Source organism: Paralichthys olivaceus, chromosome 19, assembly GCF_024713975.1.
Source record: "Paralichthys olivaceus isolate ysfri-2021 chromosome 19, ASM2471397v2, whole genome shotgun sequence".
Taxonomy (NCBI): domain Eukaryota; kingdom Metazoa; phylum Chordata; class Actinopteri; order Pleuronectiformes; family Paralichthyidae; genus Paralichthys; species Paralichthys olivaceus.
The window spans coordinates 5,750,664-5,775,005 of NC_091111.1; the positions used below are offsets into that span (position 1 = coordinate 5,750,664).

The window sequence follows — 24,342 nt, forward strand, 5'->3', positions numbered from 1 at the left end:
CGTGTAAATTCACCGAGAGAGCTTTCAGCTTTAAATAATTTTGCAGCTAGTACCTTGTAAGAAAGGAGCAGAGGACATAAAGGCACTTTTACCTAATTCATCTCTGACCTCAGGGACAGATAACAAAAAACAAATCCTGGGACTGCAAACAGTAATTTTCTATCTACTTTATTTTTCTTAAAGAAATGTAAGAAAATTGTAAATTAGTGGACCCAGAATGGCCATATTCTGTGTTTTTATGGTAATCTGTTGTGGGGAATAAACGAGAGTGGAAGGTGAATTTAGAGAGAGCTGGAAGTACTGTCAGTGACACAGCTCAGTGCGACAGAGGCAAGGACAGAAAAGGGACGATGCATGTGACAACAACATAATCAAGTGCTAGCATGGCCACAGGTGCAAACAAAACCTTTACAGACACATCACAGCGACAATTTTAAAGAATGATCAAACATGTTACATATTTAAGAGTTAAAATCTAGATGATTTCGATTGTTACCAACCAATATATAAAAAAATGTAGGCTCTTGAAGCTAATGTTAGCTGGCGTACGGCTCTGGACAACAGCAGGTGAACTATTTAACCTCCACCCGTCGCTGAAGACAGACAACTTGCGCTGGTCTTGTCTCTTCAACCATTTTATCTTCCAGACTTGTGTTAATCGTACAGGCCGATACCAATAATAGGATGCAAAAAATTCAGATATCGATATATCGGCCAATACATTAAAAATGTCAATGGTCCATAAGATGTCATTATCAAACCCTTATGACAAAGTTATGTCATGATTATGTTACTATGTTATTAAGTTGTTATTGAAGCTTATTATTTGACATTTTAACCATAAACTTAAACACATGAATAACTATGAATAAAAACAAAACACTTATACGTTCAAATACTATATATAAACACTTGCAATAGGAGAAAAGACTGAATTACTTTGATGTTGACGCATTTCATTAAACTGTTGCACCACACTCCATTTTCTGCCTCCCCACGAGATCACGCAAGGTGAAGCATTGCTTTTGGATTGTTCCCTTTGGCTTGATAATTAATAATTTCCTTTAGTGTGTGATGTGCCATTATTTTCTGTCTATCTTGCGTTGCAGAGAAAAAAGCCCTTGAAACTCCCATATTAGTGTGATTCGTCATATCGTTTTTCCCTTTTTTTTAGCCCGTTTGTGAGTTTGTAAACAGCCTGAATTTTGTTTTGTCAGCATTCAGAACACTTTTCAGTTGACATAAGGTATCTTGAGCAGTGTTAAAAACAGCTTGTAGGAGTGGGAGGGAGGAGTGAAGGATGTAAGCAGAGTTGTATCATCAGCAGAAGCGGTGTAAGTATCGTCAGCAAAGGCAGGCCGGAGAGGAAAGTACAGGCTACTGACAAGCTGCTGCCTCTCTCCCTTGTCCTTGTCTTCTCACTTTTTATTTTCAAATTTCACTTTCTCATCTCAACCTGAACACATTGCCCCCCTCAGCCAAAGGTGACTTCCCAAACTATCCAGTATGAAACTGCTTTCTCAACCAAACAAGAGACTGTGCTGTTTCTTGATCGCGACCTTATATCACCAAATTTGAGGTCATCCGCTTATTGATTGCAGTTCTCTCATTTTGGCAAAATTTGCCAAAGACTCAAAGAGCAGAGGGAGTTAGAGAAGCCAGAGAGGGCGGACCTTTGGAACTGGACAGTCTCTTCCAGTGGTTGTTGCCATGGTTTTTTGTTGTCGGGACAAACTGTCGGCCAGTGGCTGAGAGCCTGAGCTGCTGTTTGTTAAAGATAAGTGGAAAAGCCAGAGGGGGGAAGAGAAAGAGGAAAGAGAAGGACAGACACAGTGAGGGAGCCCTGCTTAATTTTTCTTTGACTGCAGGACATCCAGCTGAAAAACACTCACTACCTCAAAGCTTCATCCACTGCACTCTCCGCTCAATGTAGGCATCCCGATAGATCATCCTCCCCTCTTTAAACAGTTCACCGAGCCTTTCTCCGAGCCTTTCTCTGACCTGGACCCCTCCCTGCCTGCTATCAAAGCTCTGCTGGCTGTGCACTGGCTGCTTTGATACTGTATAGTGTTTCTGGCAAGTCTTGCTCTCTTTCTTTTTCCGACTCTCTCTCTCTCTGTCTCTCTCTCTCTCTTTCCTTTTCCACAATATTGTAAAAGAGCAAAGAGTGCCAACAGGGACCTGCTCACTGTCAAAGAGAAAAGACAGGGAGGCCTTAGAGGGAGTGAGGGAGCGACTGGGTGAGGGAGGGAAGGGTTGAAGGAGGAGAGGAATAAAAGGTGGCAAAAGTGAGATAGGGAGACTTATCCATTTATCATTATTACTGTTATTCTTGGCATCCAGGTTTTAATAGTGTTTTCTTTTAATCAAAATCCAGTATGATAATTCTTTTAGGAACCACTTTTAATATTTATAAAACTTAGAAATAAAATAGTCTTCTCACTTTTGCACATGTATTGCTGGTCCCACTTCACACACCACATGTCTTTTTACCTGGCCCAAGCCCAAGTTTTTACCGGCCAGTCTAAGCTTAACAACAATTTTTAAGAATTGTGCATAACCCCACCTTTAATCAAGCTGCACCAAATTGAATAGATACTTAGATATCAGTCCCTTAAATATGCCTGATGTTTTTCATCAAGGTTCAATGAATTATTTCCTGGGAAATCTGTAAAAGTGTGTTGTCCAAAAGCCACACAAAAATTTAAGGGGCTCCCTCCTTACTTATGTACATATCCTTCAACTAAATTTTATGGAAATCCATTTAATAGTTTTTGCGTAATATTAAGATGATAATTTCATAATATAAGTCTCACCGCGGAGTACATTAAAGGAAAAGTGAATTTTAGGAAATGTGCTTTAATCACCCGCTTTCCAAGCGTTGGATAAAAAGATCGTTACCACACTCATGACTGTATGTAGAGCTATAGACTGGGGTGTGATTAGCATAGCTTAGCATCAAGACTGGATGAAGGGGAAGCCTGGCTCCCTACAGAGTTTAAAAGTGATCAACCACCTCTTTAAAACTCATTAAATATCATGTTGTTTTTTTAAATTATTGCTTAAAACATATTTTTTAAAGGAAAACTTTTGAATGTCTTCTTTTTTACTGGTTTTGTTCGCTTTTCCTTTTATGATATCGTTCTTCTTTTTGTTTTCTCTTCTTTTGATCTGTGTTGTTTTGTTCAAAACAATGAATGACAGAGTTGAAATATTCTTAAGCTTTTATTAGTTTAATCATGTCCTAGCTGCATAAAAAGTTAACTTAACTCAAAAGATTTACTCTCTAAGCTCATCCAATATGTTTTTTTTTAGTTTGGAACCTGATCCAATTAAAAGCCTGACCCTATTTGCATCTAGTAGTACATGCCAAGTTCTGTACCAGAAGAGTGCACTGGCATGAACTTGACTTGAAATGAATGAGAGAGAACAGAGTGGACGGAGCGAATGAGCAACCAAACATGCGACTGAACAAGTGAGTGTGTACAATCGTGTGATTGCATGGGGGCCCGTGGTGTGTCATGGACATTACCATGGAAGGCTGGAGCCCTGGGCCTGAACTTTTTTTAAGCTTGACCTGACTGCCACAGTGAGTCCACCACAAAAAAAAAACGCAGACACTCACACACCCTAACACATATACACACACATTCCAACCCCACACTCCACCAAGGGACCTCGAGGCTGCACACACACACACAAGTCACGTTCAAGCACAGACATTCACAACCTCAGTTCGCTCCTCTGTGTCTTTTTTTGTGTGAGTGCATTTCTGTGCATATGCTTCTGTGTGTTTATGAGTCTGATTGTTCGCCATCCTCGGAGAGCGAGGTAGAGCGTGACTTCATGATCACTGGCTTCTGATGAATCATACCAAACTTACTCTCTGTTTGCCGGATGCAAATGTCTGTTTGCTTTGTTGGTTAGCCTACTTTGGAGGACTGAGGCAGCGTGTGTCCGCGTGTGTGTGCCGTCTTGAATTATTCACTGGAAATGTTTGATTTTCTTGCACCATACATCACATGTGTCCTCTCTGAGCTTTTGCCTCTTAGTTACTGTACGTTTTCTCAGTAAAACAGTGTGGTGTAAGCAGTGGCCCCATTGATGTGTTATGTGCCATCATTTTTCAATTTGAAAGTTCTGGGGCTCAGCTCCTCTAAATATACTGTATATTATGTGCTTATTATCTGCTTAGTTGCTTGCCAATAGACAGAGGGGGTAATGTTTACTCCTCTGGCAGAACAGGCTCTGGATTTAAAGTTACAATATTGAGTTTGCACACAAATGGCCTTGACCTCTTTCACCATAAAACAAAATGGTGAAGTTTCTTACACCGTACATCATCATGCTGTGCCTGATTTTGTATCTTGGCCAGTTTCTAACAGCACTGCAACTAATGGCTCTTTTCATTAATATTTAATCTCACATTATTTCCAGTTTGATGCATGAATTACTTAGACTTTAAATTGTTAGAAAATAGAAGAAAAAAAAGTAATTTTTCCTGAGCCTTAGGGAATACCTTTTTCTAATCAACTGTCCAAAGGCTAAAGATTTTAAATTAAACTAGATAAAATAAGCCGCAAAGTTTCATATTTGAGAATCTGGAGCCATCAGTCTGATAGTTTGTCCACCACTTTGGTCCAGACTTACATTTTCTACAGACATTCATGTAATGGACATGTGTTAAGGTGACAAACGATAGATGGTACTTTCAGTTAAATGTAGATAAACACATAATTGTAAATACTGTACTTTAAAGGTTTAATCACACCGTCCAGGTTCTGATTCCACTGAGAGTTGCATACCCATTCCAGTCACATGTACATGCCCACGGTTCCATTCATACTAAAATGAGTCAGTGTCAGTCTGCCATTCCACACATGTGTACCTGATCCCACATTCCATCCCATTCACTTCCAATAGGTGGGTATATTGAACCTGGAGCTGACATTGGGCGCGAGGCAGCATACACCTTGGTCAGGTCGCCAGCGCATCAGAGGGCTCACATACAGAGACAATTCCCACTCAGATTCACACCTTCAGTAAATTTCCAAGTCTCCAGATAACCTAACCCCAAACTACATGTCTTTGGATTGTTGGAGGAATACTGAGAAAACCCACGCAAATTTGTATTTGAACGTCATTTCCAGGTGTGTGTGTGTGTGTGTGTGTGTGTGTGTGTGTGTGTGTGTGTGTGTGTGTGTGTGTGTGTGTGTGTGTGTGTGTGTGTTCGTGTGTGTGTTCGTGTGTTCGTGTGTGTGTGTTCGTGTGCAGACACGCTGTGCAGGTTGCCAGGCAGCAGAGAGCAGGAGCCAGGGGTCAGGAGCTGTCCACTGGGACACCCTGACCCCTGACCTCTATTCCATAACTCTGCTGCTGCGGATGACATAAAAGGAAGACACAGTCAGACCTTATAGGATGTGATTGGTCCTGCTCCACTTCCTTAAAGCCCTGTGGAACCCTAATATTTGTCGTCTGGGGACGAAATACAGAGGGTGGTGGGGGGTAACGATTTCATGGGCTGAAAGTGGAGAACATCACTAGGCTCCCTACAACCGCTGTTGACATATATGTAGCAGAAGTTATTATTTTCCAGCCTCTGAGAGAGTTCTCATTTTCTCCTTTTCTCTGTTGGTCCTCCTCTCCCCTTCAATCCATCCTGTGTATGTGTAGGAGGGATAAAGGTCGTCCTTTTGTCATCAAAACTCCAGATTAGTTTTGCCTCGGTGCATCTGACTCTCTGCTTTATCACTGTGGCCAGAGGAGCCACAAGGTTCAGCTCACCCCTCTGCAAAGTAATAACTCCTACCAGCTACTATTCCATTCTTCGCTGCTATCTCCTACACTACTATTACTACTCCATTCTGCGGTAGGGGGGATTATTTTCATGGCACTGGCTTTATTGGGCTGTATAGTAAAGACTGGCAGGAAACCGGGGAGCAGACGGATGTGACATGCAACACATGCCACGAGCTGCGATCAAACTGACAAAGTTGTAATTGTTGCTCCAGTCCGCCGAGGCCCAGAGCAGAGCATAAATGCGCTGCTGACAGCATGTCATAAGCCTATCTTGGTTTTATTTTAATATTTCTGCACTGATGTGGTTTTTGGGGTTCTGTAACTTGATGACTTGAGGATTCCGTTGAAAGTCAGTCTGGCTAATACTGCAGCAGACTCGAGGAAAAGGCAGGGAATTGAAGTGCATTATTGAAATGTTGCTGCTGGCGTCGGCACACAAAACGCCTGCGAGTCAGACAGAAAGAGCTGCCAACAGGGAACGGAGATCTTCTGAGGATTACGTAAATGTGGCATGTGATTTAGACAAGTATCAGCGAGAGCATGAATGCAGTGTAAGATGATTACGCTGTCAATTAGAGCACATGATTTAGCCTACACCCTCTCCACTATCGGAGGAGTTTGTTAACCTTTCTCCACTCTGTGTAAACACTGATGGCCTCTGCCTCCAGTTTCAAAGACTGCGGAAAGCTGGAGCTGGCCAGAGGTTGGGAGGTACTCACCAAGGTCTATGACATTCTTCAAAATGAACACACTTTTATTTTTTTAAATATTTTATAAATATATATATATTTTTATAACATATTTAAAACCAAAAAGTCAAAGTCCTCATCTCAGTTCATTGACAGTTAATTGTTAATTGCCAAATAAATATCTGTGAGAACTTCTTATCTGTGATTGAATCATTTTTGGGACAATTAGCTCTTAAAATCCAAAATACCTCTGAGCCCTGTCCCTTTGTATTTGCAGACATGACAACAACAGCGTATTGACTCTAAAAAATGTTTTTTGCACGACATTGTTAGCTGAGGTTTTGATGCGGCTGGAGTGGAGCAGAAGATTTATGACGTGGACCTTTGAGTTTGTCAATAATCCATTAGACATCTGTGACAACTTTGTCCTGGGAAAAGCATAAATTATCTGAATGGCAGTTTCTTCAGAGGGCTGGTGGTGAAAATCTGGTTTCATATTGGCCAAATTATAAGCTTGGTGCTTGTAACTAAAAGTTGAATATGCTGTTTTGCGTTCATGTTAAGAGGGATATGAGAAGATCACTACCACGCTCATGTCTGTGTGCTAAATATGAGGCGACCCCCAACAGCCAGTTAGCTTAGCTTAGTATAGAGCCTGGCTTTGTCCAGAGGTATTACAGTACAATCGGCACTCAAGCTCACACCAGTGGACGTGTTGTATTTTGCTTCTTTAATCCGCTGCAGTTTTATATAGGGTGATGTCCCAGACTGTTATGTACCAGTCTCTCCCCGGATGGATTGTGAGGTTGCCAGGCAACCAGCGGAGACTCCACTAGGCTAACTGGCTGCTGACGGTAACCTGATGCAGTATGTGCCATACACAGACACGAGAATGAGCATTTCCAAAAATGTTGAACCACCCCTAAGCCATCACTATGTGCAATGAATGAAATCATAAGAGCTCACATGTCAGCAGATTTGTCTCCGTGGCAACTCAGCAAACTCAATTTGCTCATAAAAACCATGTGATACGGTTGAAAGATTTAATAAGTGGACCTTGGATTCCCATGGACCAAACTTAGTTCTACAAAAAAATAAAATGACCAAAATACAATTTCACCATAATTGAAAAATAGGATTTACCTATTTTAACAATTTGTTTCAATAATTTTTTCTTGATAAATTTCTGTTTTCAATAAATCTAAAGATCAACTGTTAGTTACAATAACATCCCTGAATTGACGTTCGTGTCACTTGTGGAGTTTGTAGGAGTTTGAATGTCTAACACAGTTGCCACAGTCATTTTCTGCTTTTGTATGCTGTCAGAGACTTGTGACAGCTACATTCATGGGAGCGTAATCATAGGAATCATCTGACTTAAGTGTACCACCAATCACCCACTGCTCGAGACTGGCGTTTTGAATGGAAAAAGACATTTACTCCAATTGAACAGCATTATTCAAAATCCCCGTTATCGAGCTGCAGAGTGTTAATGGAACCAGTGTGGTTCAAGGGTTACAGTGAGGACAGAGACACAGAGACACACCTCATGGTATGCAGAGACATTTGGATGAAGAGTGTACTTAAAAGACAGATTGTCCGACTTTACTTGTACTCCGATGCACACTCACACCCAAATGCAAGGAAAAAAGAAACATGCACACGCTAAGCCAACTGTGGACATGCCAAACAGAGACGAACACAAATGAAAACAAAGCATGCAAACACAAAGAGATCCAGGGAATGAAGAAGACAGAGAGAATAGCACAGTCCCATCTGTCAAACAAATGTGAGGATGCTTCTCACACACACACACGCTGAAAACACATTCCCCACACACATTTACACACAGCAGCCGTCATTTAGTCTGAACTTGAGCGATATCTGCCTTTGTCCTTTAGCAGTTGGTCCTGAGGGGCCGCTGTAGTAGTTGCATGAAAGTTTGTTTAGAGCTGAGCAAGTGTGTTAAGCTTTATGAGAGCCCATGGGAGACATGGTGGCACACACAAAATCACACATAGACACAAACTCAAATTCATCCTCTCATACACACACCCAGGCACGAGGCTTGGGTGGCAGCTCGTGCTGGCCCCAACCAACAGTGAGGAGTTTGTTGTCATAGCAACAGTAAAATGAGATGACTTTACTGTCAGCCGTAATGTTTCATGGCCCCCTTGCCGCTATGGCAACATAACAAGGAGGAGGAAGAGGGAGATTGAGAGAAAGAGAGCATCAGAGCCATCGCTGCATTCCAGTAGACTCCTACCAGGAACAATGTCACTACGATGGCCTCACTTTCTTCCCAAGACAAACACACGCATCGTGACAAGCTTGTCAAATGCTTGCATAAATACACTCACACACACACACCTTGAAAAGCCTGTCAAATCCCCCTTTCCACCTCGCCCATCCCTTTGATTGTGCGTTCACTATTTTCAGCTGCAGCTCTATCGTCACTGGGACAATTTGAATTCATTACGCTCAATGTCAATACTGGTGCAACAATGCTGTTTCTCCAGACAGGTACAGCTTGTTGAATGAGCACGTGTGCTGTCAGGAAGTGTGAGGACCAGGATGAGAGAGGAGGGAAGAAGTGGAGAGGGTGATCAAAGAGATTCAGCTCCATCGAGCTTTTCCCTGCGCTGTGGAGAGAGTCGGATGGAGCAGCGGGGTGACTATAGGCTGGCCGACGATACGTGGAGCAACAGTGCAGCAGCTATACATCACAATCCTATATTTAGCTCAGTCCTTCCACTACAGCCTATCAACACTGTTAAGCATAGTTATCTGCGATGGTAGAAAAGTGAGGAAAAAAAGAGAGGAGACAGGGAGATAGGTGGAAGAGCGACAGACACAGAGGATTGAGGAAAAAAGATCGAGAAAGAAGCTGGGTTGTTATGCTCTGTTTCCATGGTGACATGGCGGCCGGATCTGTAGCGAACTGACAGTTGTCACGGCACAGCGGGTCGCCGCGGGTGACAGCTGTCAGTCAATCGCGCAGAGTGAGGGGACAGATCGGCCGATGATCACCTTGGATTAGAGAGCAATCGCACCACACAGGGACCAGACAGAATATATCTGGACTTAATTCAATGTTCTAATGTTGCATGTGTGCGTGTGCTGTGTCATATGTGTGTGTATTCATCCATGTTTGCATGTGTGTGTACATGCTTTTAGTCATGCAACCTTTTTTCGTATTTGTTTGGGGGGCTATCTGTGCTGTTCTGTGAGAATTTATGGTGTGTTTAAAGATATAGGTCCATACCTACATTTGCATGTGAGAGAGAGAGAGAGAGAGAAAAAGAAAAAGAGAGAGCACCTGTGCATCTGAGGTTGTGTATGTGTGTTCAAACTGTGAAAAATGTTCACAGGGTGTGTGGAGCAGATTACATTTTGCTGTGGGTTCTGCCTCGGTCCTTCTCACAGCTGTCTGTGCTAGAGGACAATCAAAGGCCTGGTTGTGAGGCTTCTGATTGTGGTGTGATACTCTCGGCCGTTCCCCTTCAATTACCACACTCTGCCTGTATCTAACGAGCACAGCAATGCTCTTATGTTAAAAAATAATGGTCTGATTAGACTGGGGCTGGATTTGAACTTGCACTCCCAATTTGTTTCGTTCTTTTCTTGGCAAAGCTCCCGATCACAATGATCTCTGGTCACACCTCTCCTGCTGTGGTGCCAAGTTTATTCAGTCAAGGCTTTAACCTTGACAATTCATTTTTTCTCCTGCTGTTGAAATGTTGAAGTGACAGAATCCCTTCTGTAACCCTGCAACTGTAAGACCTTTAACAGCATTCATACGTTTTGCTGGTACACTAGTAATTAGAGGGTTGTTGTACAAGGCAAGATTTCCTCAACCAATGAAGCAGTTAATTTGCAGTCCCAGTCAGAATTGGGAAGAAACCCCAAAGTGAAATGATGATGTATACTTTACGCCACTGATTTGATACAACATTATCCAGAATGTGGTCAAACTCTTGTTGCATGTCTCCCTTTGGCCTTTAACAAGGTAAAGAGCCAAATGAATTTCACACACTGACCTTCTTTCTTTTCTCTCTCCCTGCTCCTTCTTCAACCCTTTTCCCCTCTGCCTCTCTCTGGCATCCCCTTTCTCTTGTCTCTCCAGGAGTGAGCCCTGGGCTGGATGGGACCCACCATGCCCCCCAGTAAGAAGGCCCAGAGCCCCAGTAGTGGAGCCAGTGCCTCACAGGGCATGAGCCCACCGTACCGGCAGGGGGACGCTGCCACAGCAGCATCTGAGGCGGAGGCAGCCGACCTCTCCCTGTCCCTGTCCGCCTCTTTCTCCAAGGCTGAGGACGAGGAACTCACTAGCCTTTCCTGGCTCCATGAGAGCACAGACCTCCTCAACAGCTTCAGCCACTCAGGGCTGCGTAGCGTCTCCCCTCTACAGGACCCCGACGGTCAGCACCCCCGCTCACCTTCCTCATCTCCGTGCCCAGACGACGCCCTGCTCGGCGATGCACACTCAGCGTACGATTTGGCAGCGGGGGCAAACCGAAAACCACCGTATTCTTTTAGCTGCCTGATCTTCATGGCCATTGAGGATGCGCCAAACAAACGGCTGCCCGTTAAGGATATCTACGGCTGGATCCTGGAGCACTTCCCATACTTTGCAAACGCCCCCACAGGCTGGAAGAACTCGGTGCGCCACAATCTGTCACTGAACAAGTGCTTCAAGAAAGTGGATAAAGACCGGAGCCAGGTAAAGACGTCAGCAGTTGTTTTGAGAAATGCTGGATCATAATGAATTTCCTTTGATTGAAATGCTTCGTGTCAGACTGTCCTCAAACATAGTATCTAAAGTCGACATAATTATTTAGAGAAATTCTAGCATCACTGCTTTTGTTAAGTCAATGTGAAACAATGATGTATTTAGAGTTGGGGCTTGTTGAATGAAAAAAGGCACAAAAGATGTTTATTATGCTCAAATTAAGTCAATAGAAAAAAGCATCACTCAAGAATCAGCAGATCCAGAGCAACTGTCACTGCAGCCTCCCTTTGCCCAGTTGTCCCCATGAAACCGAAGGCATATGCTCAGTGATGGACTGTAATTAAAGGACATGCACATTGTGTTGTTTTCACATTATTACAAGAGATATCACATATTGTTCATTTGTAATAAGAAACCACATACCAATCAAGCACTAACCAACAGCTAATGCTAGCAGGCTGGAAACTACTGCTCAAATCTCTCTATCATACTTTTATACATGTCCATGAACTCTGGAACATTCAGGCCTGAACAGCTACTTGCTCTGTTGGTTCATTAAAGTAGTTAGCATTAATCAACATCAGCAGCCAAACTGTATCTAGCAATAACTATAGAATAGATATTAGGCTGTGTTAGGTGTTCCGATGATGAAGCTTTTATTTCATAGTATATGAGCTATAAATTGTATATAAAAATGCACGGCATGACAAGTGCAGCCAAAGCGCCTCGATCTGATATCACCTTTTTGTATTGTTTTACTTATACAAAAGAAAACTAATTTGTGTTCACAGAAGTGTTTTTATGTTATGTCCTGCAGCAGTTAGTCTCAAGAACTGGCCTGGGAGATAATCACCACCTCTGTTTGTAATTTCAAGTCTTTTACAATCATTGTCTGAATTCTTACTGGTAAAATTACACTTTCACCATGTGGTAAATACAGACCCATTATTCACTCAATCATGTGGGGCTATAACTTATTTCACAGCCAGACTGTTCTCAGCTGTTCTTAGGCATATCTAACTTGAAGTCAAACGTATTTCCGTATTTTGTCTACAGCTGTACCAGATTCGGCCTTATCAATAGTTGATGATCTCTGCTTTCATAGTTCTCTTTTGCTATGACGTTCTGTGCTCCCCCACTGGGAACAGCGTTTCGCTTTTGATTTAAGTCTTGATGCAGTCTTTTATACCGGCTTTCCCATCCAGATTTCACTCCATTAAAGACTCAGGGTAAACGGGGAATGAATCCCTCACTCAATTAGTGTTAAATTAATACTGGAGGATTTAATAACACAGATGCCAGCAGACTTTAGATTTCATCTTGCCTGAGGGCTGCAGGGGGTTGGGGGTTGGTGGGTGGGGGACAAACAGTGAGGACCAGTGCTCGCTTTGCGTGTTTAGCTGATTGAGATTGTACCAGAGGATATGGAAGCTCTTTATGCTTTCCTTGACCGGCATGTGAATCCTTTCCTTTCATGTGAGCTGTGTGTGTCTGTAAGAACAAAATGGATAAAGGATGAAGACGACGTGTGTGTGTGTGTGTGTGTGTGTGTGTGTGTGTGTGTGTGTGTGTGTGTGTGTGTGTGTGTGTGTGTGTGTGTGTGTGTGTGTGTGTGTGTGTGTGTGTGTGTGTCAGGCCCTCACGCTATGCTGTCATCTGGCCCTTGACTACAACAGCAGAGTTTCTCTTGTATACATATCTCCATAGTAACTAGGTTGCAGTTGACATAAAAGTATGCTGTTGCTGTAGCAACAGGAAAACTGATTTGGCTTTGCTGACTTTGGTGTGTGTGTGTGTGTGAGCACGCATGTATGTGTGTCCATGCGCATGCTTGTGTGCATGTATGTGTGTGTGCATGCATTTGTGTGTGTGTAGGTCTTGTATCATTGTGAGGACACTCATTTATACCCTTTACTGTAAATGTAATTTTTACGTTAAAACCCAGTCTTTACACTAAAACTGGTCCTCGCAAAGATAGAAGGACAAAGGCATGTGTGTATGAGTGTGTATGTGTGTGGAGCAGCATGTGTAGAGGTGATTTTGGCAAGGACAGCCTGTCTTGTCTTCCTGTCACTGCACACCGTTTAAGACAGCACGCTAATTAACCCTTCAAACCTATTCTCCCCTCTCGCACACACACACACACATCCCAACACACACAGTGCATGTCTGACACACAAACAAACAAGTGCACACACATAACGCTCACTCGCAAGCACGCATGAATGCTTAAAAAGGACTCACACACACACACACGAGAGCTGTGTCGGTGTAGAAATGAGGGCACATCTCTGCAGACTCCTACTCTACCTGCCAAGTGCCGCGCTTTATCTGAAGCTGCAATTACAGAATCTCTGTAATTTTAGTCCGACTCACATTCAAAGCTTTACACTGAGAATATCTGCATGTGAATGCTCCTTCATTCTCCCTGATTTGCTTTTTTCCCATACCTGTTTATGTCTTTTCGGATTGAGCGCACAATTACAGGGTCTCAGATATTTGTCTTTATGCTGCATTATGTAATACTCATTGTTCGCTGTGGTTGAGAGGAAAGATTGAGGACTTGGTTAAGGGGAGGTTAAGATATCGTTGTGAGGGAGAGACATAGGGACACAGAGAGAGAGAGAGAGAGGGGGAAGCGGGTAGACATGGCTTACTGTGAATGCACCAAATCATATTTCTATCAATTTACAGAGGTGGAGATTAATATGACAGTGGCCTATTTGTTCCAGTGACTGTATTTCTGGGTCATATCCAGGCAGATGACAAGATGGGGATTAGTTTAGAAAAAGCTTGGTGTTCCATCTATGTGTGTGTTGGCGCGTGTCAGTCTTGCATGTGGGAGTGCAAACTTGCGAGCGAGAGCGTGAGAGAGTGCGAGTCCCACGGTTGCCATGGCTTTGTTTACTAACAGGATTCTTGACTGTACTGAATGACATACCTTAATGACAAGTGTTGTAGCCCTCAGACTCCTGGATCAGTGCTGAACATCAGCGTCGTAAAAGCACACACACACACACACACACACTCGCAGTCATATATCTCTCAAAGCCTCTTATGAAATCACAGCAGAGAGAACAGGCAGTTTTGTAATCTAAGACTCACTATGAAGTCTCTCCATGTTGCACTTGAGCGTCACCTCTAACTTAACCTTTCCTTGTTCAGATGAGAGGCGTCTTACTCTTACGTTATAGCGCAGACCTTTATGAACCACAGCATCTGGGGGGAGCCTTTGGTCTGGTGATCTGTTGACGTTCATTCGTCAGCAGGTTGCTTCAGGCACAAAATCATCACGGCTGTATACAAAATCATGCATGTGATTTTTTTGCATTTTGACTTTTGTTAGGTGTTGGTCATTTATGCTCAAAATTACTTACATATATGGAAATAGAGCCTCCTGTCAGCGTCCTCCTTAAACTTTGTGCACGTCTTCTAAAAGCTTAAGAATACAGACGAAACATAGAAAATATTGAAATTCCCAGAGAAAAGAAACCTATGCAGAAAGAACCTTGACAAAAGCAGGAGTCAAACCAACAACCTTCTTGCTGTGAGGTGCTATCCACTGTACTACTGTGCTGCTAACAGTAAACCACCCTCTATCGTCCTCTCAGCACCTAACAAAAGTTAGCAACTAGTTGGTAAACTTTCTTAAGCATTTGGAAGCTAATGAGCCAGGTACTTCCCTCATGGCGATCAGACCACAATAGAGCTAAAAGGAGGGAAGCACAACTTTAATTGATGCTAATGTTGTTGCATGTCCGCTTGATTTGAAAACTGCTAGTAGTTTGCAGACATTTTAGAAAGGCAAACTCCTTTTGTCTCCCCCTGTAAGATCGATGCTGGGTCTTATTCGTGGAGAGTTTTAACAAATGTAAAAACGATATAATTGTGACGAAAGCCATAGAATCCAAGCTCAAATGGCCGCAACTCGTTGAGTTGGACGAGGATTTGACCCATTTTGTGCCTCTTACGTCTCAGGTACAATTGCAGACTTTTGCTTTCGAGTCTCAGATAGAAGTTGCCATTTGGTTGAAGGAATAGACTTGTTGACCTGCCAAGTCTTGAAAAGTTCACCTTGTATTAATCTAAGAGGAAAACTGAACCTTATCTGTGACTTGACTGTGGAAAAACCTGAAATGTAAAAGTGAATTCTATATTAGAAGCAAAAAAAAACTGGGGCAAGACTAAAATTAAAACCACATGGAAAACAGGTTTGTGGAAGAAAAGTCAATTCATAACACCTGTAGAAGAAATTTCCACATTTTATCCTGCTCACTTTATTTTCCTTTGCACCGACAAAAATGAGTTGTCAAAGCAGCGTGTCATTTTTACAGCCGACAGATCCTCTCTGTCCTTGAGACTCTTTCTTGTCAAATGGTCTTCGACAAGAATAAAAATAAAGTTCATCAGGAGAAATATCCCTCCTCTCCCCGTACGTCTGCCTCTCGCCTCTTCAAAAACTCTGCACTTGGCTCGCTGTTACAACATTTGCATCCTCTGCTGTAATTCATGTTTCTGTGTGTTAAAAGTTCTACTTCATTTTGAACGATGGTTATATTTCATCTTTACTTTACCGGGTATATGAAATGTCGATGTCATCAATCTGATCCGCACAGTACTAGACCCACATTATAATACGTGTGTAATCCTGTGTTTATCTGTATACAGTATGTAGCCTGCAGTAAGTGATGATGGATCCTGGCATTACAGTGGCTTAATCGGGCTTAAACACAGCTACACTAGATGCTGTTACTCTGAATGTAGGTGTCCATTATAAAACAGTGTGACATCACAGTAGTGTAGATTGGTCATACGGGATGTTACAATGTAGATTAGAATATATCTGCATAATCTCAGCTGTTATGAACAAGTGGTGCATTGAGCAGTTAAAGGATGATTAATTTCACGGGATAACAGTTTTTATCTTTTGGCTGGTCCACCACTTCAGTTCAGCTATCAACTATCAGATGGACTGCTGTAAACTTTGATACACGCTTTCATCGCTCCCAGAGGATGAACCAGACGGTCTCTCTGTGGTGATGCACTGATTTTTCATCTATCGCTACCATGAAGTTAAAAGCATCGCCAGAATATGTGGCAGGATGAACTATCTTGCACCATCAGGAAACAATAAGAAAAACATAGAATGATGCCATCCCTATTCTTTTTAAATTATATGAGTTAAATAAATTAAACTTATTCATGAAGGTTAACCCCCTTCAAGGGGGTCATCACATAGAAACAATACAAACAACTACAAAAAACTTAAGAAAAGACAAAAATAGCAATCAACATTTCAAAACACAAAGACTTCACACAAACATCACAAGCCTGCTCTATGGACAGGCTCGGAACAAATTCTTGCCCAGCAAAAATTTAATAACTACATAATAAATAATCTACCTACTAATTCAAATGTCTGCCTGTCTTTGTGAATGTGGAATGCATATCTTGTAAACTAATAAATGTTATCGGCCTCACACTATATGTGTATTCTTAGTGGTCATGGGAAGTGCGGTGTTGATTTTGGTGGAAAAAAGACTGATTAAAAAGGTAGCAGTCAGTGGGGGCAGGTCAGTGTGCCGTCAGTCTGTCTTCTCCTACATCCTCTGATAATCTACAGCCGTCGCTGCTGCCAGATTATTTTGACACTATGATTATTTTTGTTTCACCGAGTCGGACTGACACGCAGATTTACGGGTGTCACAGGTAATGATCTCCGTCATGGCAACAACATCTAATAGACTTGCTGCAGACGATCTCAGTGTTCCAGAGGGGGCAATAATTAAATACAAATGACCTCTTTGCTTTTCTGTCTATAAGTATAAGGATGGATGAGCAATAGTTATACTTAAAAAAGTAGATTGGTAAATATTATCAATCTAAACCCAAGCCTTCTAAGTACTTTTGTGTATAGTCCAGATTTTTTTAGTCATGAGATACTGCAGCCGTATGATGAGGGGTCACTGTATATGCTTTCTTTTAGTTGATGGTTAATGTATGTGTGAAAAGAAAACATTGCAGTCAGTTAGGCAGTAGCAGTAACATGGTGCTACTAGCAGGGTCAGTGGCAGCAGGACTTTTTAATATCTCCCATTTCCAAGGGAGACCAGCCCCCACAGCTTATATAACACAGGAAACAGATGTTGGCAACACACAATCATCTCTCCCTCCCTCTCTTTCTCCCTCTCTCTCTCTCCCTCTCTGCTTTTGTCCTCTTTCTTACCCCTTTTGTCCTTTACTCACCACGATATGTCCCTAAGCAAGTTACACTATATAGCTATATGTTTTCTCCATCACGACGACACCTGTACACTGCTCGCTGTTTGGTATCAGAGACTTTTAAAGAGACAGCCTGCGTTTTCCATCAAAATTACTACGGACTAGTGTAGTGACACAGATACATATAATTAAATCCAGTTCTTTTGAGCATGGTAAACCTGCAATTTAAAGTGTAATGCAGTACAGAGTCACTTTTAGTTTCACAGTGTACGAGATATTTCTTAAAGTAGGGGTTACTGTTTCCAGTTGTGGATTATTTGTTGTGTAATCTGTCTCTTCGGCTGCACACACCACAGTGATGATGTGATTCACTTTTCCAGTACATGAAACTGCAAACTTGTGTTTTTGAGCTGTAGAAGAAATCATACGACTGTTTTTTGATGAAATACATTATTGCTAGTTTTACATTCACATTTATTAACATATTAATACAAAAAATCTGCATGCATGGGTTGAACATCATAACGCCACCTAGTGTTTCAAACCATCTTGGACCTTGTAAGGCCAATGCCTGCGTCGAGTCAACCATTTTAAACGTCTCTACATCATGACATATATATATATATATATTTAAAAGGTTAACACCCTCTAATCAAAGGTGGGCACCCCCCCCCCGCCACCAGCGACCACTCCTGAGTGTGAATCTAGAAAGCCGTGCTCATTTTCAAATCTATATTGAAGCTAAATCCCTAAACCACCACACCGTCTACCATTCAGAGACGTCCCCCATCCTCTCCTGCCCCCCAGCTTTCTCTCACACACACCATTTGAAGTACTGGCTGAGAGAAGGATTCTCCAGAGGGGAGAAGCCTCTACTGCATTTAATGTTTCTGTTGCAAAAGTGTCTGGTTGCTACTGGAGTGGTTGATAATAGCTGAGCAACCTAAATAACTTGTTATGTTATATGTTCTTATGTGCGTAGGGGGGTAGGTTTGTCTAGGCTCCGCCTCCCAGCGTTGCTTTCCAGATTTCAGGCAAAGCTTTGGGGTGAAGTTAAAGTTTTAGTACATGGAGCACAAACGAGCACAGAAAACAGTGCTCATCTCAGAGGAGTGAGACCTAATGGGATCACACAATAATGAAAAATAATACCAAAGAAGATCACAAGCATGGTGTGAGGTTAACTCCTGGACTCTTCCTTGTGTTCCACCTGTTTTAAGATTCCCTCTTGTGTTAGTTTTAAAATCAGTATCAAACTTCAACACCTCAGAGAACTTAAAACACATCTCTGACCTCGAATCCTTTTTGTGCCAATCGATTTTCAGACATGCTGCCTTTTTCTCAACTTTGTGAATTTGTCAGAAAATGAAAAGTCCATTTCAGCTCCTCTTGCTTCTAAGCCCAGATGATGCCTGTTGCCTAGGCGACTGCTATAACCCAGGTGACAGACCCTTCCTGTGAGCAGCGCCCTGTGATTGGCCTATAGCTATGTGTATGCATGTGTGTGTGTGCATGTGTGTGTGCGTTTTGGGGGGTTGGGGGGTTGTCCACAGATTGAGTGTTTTGATTGGCTGGCTTGGTTGGCAGAGGCAGGGGCCCCAGCAGACAGAGATTCTGAACAGAGCATTGATTTAATCGGCTGGCAAGCAGGCAGACAGTGGGCGCACGCATGCACACACACACGCACACATTTATAGAAACTGGCTGGCGGGCTGGAGGTGCAAGGGGAAATTTGGCCCAGTGGGGGTCACCTCTGTGGGAGCGATTGTATGTGTGTGTAATATCATGCTCTCCAGGAGAGGCGTTGCTGGCAGTAATAGAAGCACTCCCAGGAGCAGACCACGCTGGGTAATATCACACTCCCTAGGGAACTCGCCACACCCCCCTCACACACACACACACACACACACACACACACTCATATGGCCTGTGTTCTTACTAAGATCCAGACAGGGGGGGCACAAATCAACTTCTTGCATGCTTATAAGGTCAGGTGATGGGCTGGAGCACTTCATGACTGGACATCCTGGACATCAGGGGACACACTTATAGTCCTATTCAGAGAGACTCTTAATGGTTATCTTCATGAGAAATTATACAAACTGAATTGTTATTTTTATACTAAGGAAACTATATACTGTAAATGAATTAAGTTCATTTAATCAGATTCTTGAAGCATTTAATAGTTTGTCTTGGAGCAGATCAGACGTCAATGCTATTTAATATTCCTTCTTTGACAGTTTATAAAACTTATTAAAATATATTCATCACTTTCTTCTAACCCTCTTGAATTCTGTGTCTCAATTTGGGTCAGTGTCTTAAATTGCAACAAAGACAATTTCAGCACACTGGTTCATATGAGCCACTGCTGCTGCTTTCTTGTAATGTAGTTTCAATGGTGTTTCTTTTGGTACTGCGGTTTAAATTCCTCAGGGTTCCCAGTAAGTCATCCCTATTTATTTACACTAACCATCAAACGTTCTAGAACACCGTCATTTCCATTTGTTACTGAAATTACATAATAAAATGTATCACTGTTTGCAAAATTGCAGCAGAGAACAAATCAATTATAGAGATTTCCTGAATTTAATCAAAAAAATGTTTTAATTCAGATGTAAAACATACTTTCCCACAAATGTGTTGCACTTTTAGTTTGCTTTGAGGCTATATGGTGGAGATTGAGCTGCTCTTCATAATGTGAAGAGACCTTTTTCTCATTTTTTCTCTTACTTGGCTTTTTCTTGGTGCTCTGATTACAATACACTACTTCCTGTCATGCAGTTCTGACTTAAAATCTCAGAGAGAGCAGCGACAGTTTGTCCCTGTCCTGTCTTTGTACAGAGGGTTTTTAAGTCATCAACAAAAGTTTCGATGCTCGTAGGAACAATTTTAAACATTTTAAAGGCTTAATTTGCTGCAGGTTAACCAATTAGTTCATCACTGGAAAAGGCCTGTTTATATCTAAAGTTTTGAGTGACATAAACCTTTTTTTGACCTGTTTTTGCTGCTGACCTTTGTATCATCTAAGTGGATTAACATGTATGATATGGATATTAGCTCATTATAGGCTTTTGTAGAAGAATTGATCAGATTTAGGATAAATCCCTGATTGGCTGTCTCCTCATAACACACACAATCAATCATGTGTTAACTTTCTTACTGTTGCACTGTGCTGTAAGTTGGATAAAGTTGCTTTTCATATCTTAATTTTCACTTTTTATGATGAGGTTGGCACTTTCACACACTCTTTACTGTTTTCAGGCATGCACTGAAGTCTGGACATTTTGCACGTGAGAACACAAATGTCTTAGTTTCCAGATATTTTGCAAAACTTTTTATTTGCCAGGCCCAGAAAAGAATACAAATATATCAGGATGAAAAAGAGGTGACATGCACATAGAACAAGGGCAGGGCTGATGCAAAAATTCCCAAATTATATGCAGGGACGGCAACAGTCAGATAATCTCCTGCTGTGTTCCTCGTATGTGAAAGGTAAAGTCTAGAAGATGTAATGATGAACAAGATAGGAAGGCAAAGAAACACATAGAAAAATGTTTTAGGTAGAAAGTTCCTTCAGAGAACACAGCACACAGTAAAGTCTGTTTTATGTTATTTTTAAAAACCTGTAGTTATATGTATTTTTGGGTGAAATGACCCTTTAAGCCAAAATATTGATAACACTGCAGCGTGCTTCTCTCACCCACTTTAACACGAAGGGCTCCTCAGGTTTGAGAATTTGTCTCCAATTAATGCTCACATTCACGTCACTGGCACATCTGACATTTCCCTCTTAATGGATTCCTTGCAGTATTTGCAGAAATCACACGCCTGCAGTCCTGACATCTCCCCACCCTGTAGTCTGTACCTGGAACGTATCACAGAGTACTACAAAGTGAGCTGAACACGAGGCAGAGCGGCTTTAATTTTATATTTACTTCTTTCTCTCTCTTTCCCCTCTCTCCCTGCCATTCTCCGCTCTCTGCCGTACGCAAACTCCACACATTTTACCACATTCAGATGACAAGGCAGATGAAAGAGTGGAGAGGGCTGTGAGAGATAGAGGCAATGAGTGTATTTTCGTGGCGGCCCGTCTGAGATCCCTCCCCTCTCTCTGTAATCTATACGCTGGTTTCGCTCAGATTGGGAGCCGACAGCTTCATTAGGTGAGGAGGAAGCTGCTTTGATCTAAAAATACACGCCGTCGACGCCTCTGGAGTGGAAAAAGTTAAAGAGTTTCCCTGTGTCTTAATCCAAAAAAAAGATGATTTTTTTCTGGGGAAAGGAGGAGGATTGGAAAATATTGAGTGAAGTGGCGTTGAGGATTGAAGATGCATTAATTCTCAGATTCTCGTTATCTTCCTAGGGAATAAATGTTTGTGTGGATGATGTTTTTATTTTTGGAGGAGGGTTGTTTTTCTTTTACTTGTGAAGGAGGCAGAAACCCATCAGTGCCCAAAATGTCATTTTTTCTTCAGGTCTTTATCTCAGTGGGAATGTGGCGTTGCTGTGTGTACAGGTGGTTTGGTAAATAAGAGTACGGCTCATGGTCTGTACTTTGAGCTCGTGTTCAGGGCTTTGGACTTGTTGGCTCAGGTCAGTGTGCTGTGCTGTGTTTGTGATGTGCTTTGAGCGGCCCGATAGCACTTTCAATAACATTTCTCTCATCTGTCTCGCTGTGCCCTCTTCACCCCCTCCCTTGCTTTCTACCTCCTTTCTTCCGTCCTTTCTTTCTTCCTTGCAGAGCATAGGCAAAGGCTCCCTGTGGTCCATAGATCCGGAGTATAGGCACAACCTGATCCAGGCGCTGAAGAAGACACCGTACCATCCCTACTCGCCCGGCCTGGCCACCCCCTCCACCTCTCCACCCACCCTGCCTCCTACATTTCACCACAGGTAAGAGGGATGATCCGATTGGTTGATTGATTGATGGGTTTATGCGACATATGTGACTAAGCTAATTTATTGCTTAATCACCTTTGCTTCAGTGGACTGGATAATTTAGCCTTGTTAATTAATAAACCCATTCACTGATAGAGACGCGGGGTAAAGATTTACTCCCACGACCATATACGCGAAGTTATGCGCTCTCCAAGTGTCGTAGTTGCATTCTGTTAAACTGACGTCTGAAAGCAGGGGATGAAGTTTCTTTAACTCTTATTTATTTTTTAAAACTAAACTTTCCCACAAGCTGAGCAGAACAGTGAACGTTATGTGGCAGTTTTAAGATATTGATTATGCTAATGGTCAAACCTCACAGTCACCCCCTGATGAACAGGTGACAGGTTGAAACGAGCAATTTCCAACAAGTTTTTGCAGTCGGGGGAGTTTGATGAATATATATATATATATATATATATTGTTTTATGTTGATGTGTTCAACGTAATCAAATCAAATTCATTCAGGACTTAACTTCCTGATTTCCCTGCCAATTAACCATTTCCTCATGTTTTGTACACAACAGTCAATCAAATACAAAGTACATATCAGTGTGTACATATTGGTTGCTTTTGGCTCTGAGGCAGGAATAAAACTTATACACGCCTCCGCCTCTCTCTCTCTCCACCCACCTGCCCACAGCGTTATGAAGCTGACCCGCCCCATCCTTCCCTCAAATCTTCTTTCTTTCATGCAACAACATACTCCCGTCCCTCCTCCTATCTTCCTCCCCCTCGGGCGCATCACATGTAAAAAGCGCTCGTTGCCTTTCTTCTTTTTTTTTCCTCCACATGTTCGCTCCCTCACCTTCTCCCCAGCCTATCTTGTCCACCCCCCTGTTTTGCCTTTCCTCCTGCTCCTCTCACTCTCTTGTCTCCTCTTTTAATATCTCACACACCCTCTCGCTCGTTCTCGGGCATACATTACAATTGGTGGTGCACCCACCTCTCCGTCATCTTTATTTACCCCCGCTGTGATTTATTCCCACTCTCTCTCTTTCTGCTCTCTTCTCACTCTCTCTCCACCACTTTATCATTCAATTAGATCCTCTTTTGTCTACGTTCTCTTCTTTCTCCGCTCTGCACTCACACATTCTCTCACACACACAAGCCCCTGCACACCACAGCAGCATCCACCTGTGTTGTTTCCCCCACACACTCCTCTCCTGACCTCTCCTCCACCCTGCAGCCTCTTCCTTTTTCTAACTTCTTGCTTTCCGACTCTTTTGCACATCCCTGTGGATAAGTTAGCGAGAGGTACCATTAGTCGTCTTTTTTTTCCTGCCCTTTCTTCTGCTCAGTCTCTTTCTCTCACGTGGGCCCTCTCTCTCTCTCTCCTCTCTCCATCTCTATGAATACCCCAAGACCACCACCTCCCCCTCCACCCTGTTCCCCAGTTGATCTGGGCAGGCTGGCTTGCAGAGCCAGCGGACTGTGTAAGACAGAATAATTGGTTCACCATAAAATGTAAAAGTGTCATTTTGAACAATGAGGTATGGGGAAGTGGAACAAATTGGGGGGATGTGGGGGGCGGCGGGGAGGCGGGGTGTGGTGAGGAGAGTGTGTGGTGGGTGAGGAGCGAGGGGGGTAGAAGAGGTTGTTCATTTGCATTGTGACACAGTGGGCAAACGAGAGAGTGGGTGAGGAATTCTTGGTGAGAGCGGAGCTGAGGGCCACCTGAAGAACGTGTCGGGGTGTTCTTACCTTCCCAGCAGCCATTCATTTCCCATATTAGAGTAACTAACAATTATTTTCTTTGTCAGCTGACCAATGATTTCTTTTTTGTTTTATCGATTAATTATTTGGTCGAGAAAAAAAGTGCATCAAAGTGTCCTGAGAGTCTCAGGGTGACATCTTCAAATTTCTTAAAAAAGGGAAAATCAGCAAAGCCTCACAGTGAAGAAGCTTCAGCCTGAGAATGGTGGCCATTATTTGTTTATCAGAATCAGGGCAGTTGGAATGGAA

General features: G+C 42.6%; 1 protein-coding gene across 6 annotated transcripts in view; it reads left to right on the forward strand.

The window, feature by feature from the left end:
* Positions 1-24,342, forward strand: part of ches1 (checkpoint suppressor 1) — a 151,231-nt gene that overhangs the window by 111,431 nt on the left and 15,458 nt on the right. For all 6 annotated transcript variants that reach the window (XM_069514841.1, XM_069514844.1, XM_069514842.1 and 3 more), the window contains 2 exons: positions 10,615-11,211; positions 22,184-22,335. In XM_069514841.1, the coding sequence (XP_069370942.1) occupies positions 10,633-11,211; positions 22,184-22,335 (731 nt within the window). In that variant the 5' untranslated portion in view covers positions 10,615-10,632. The remainder of the gene's footprint in view (positions 1-10,614; positions 11,212-22,183; positions 22,336-24,342) is intronic.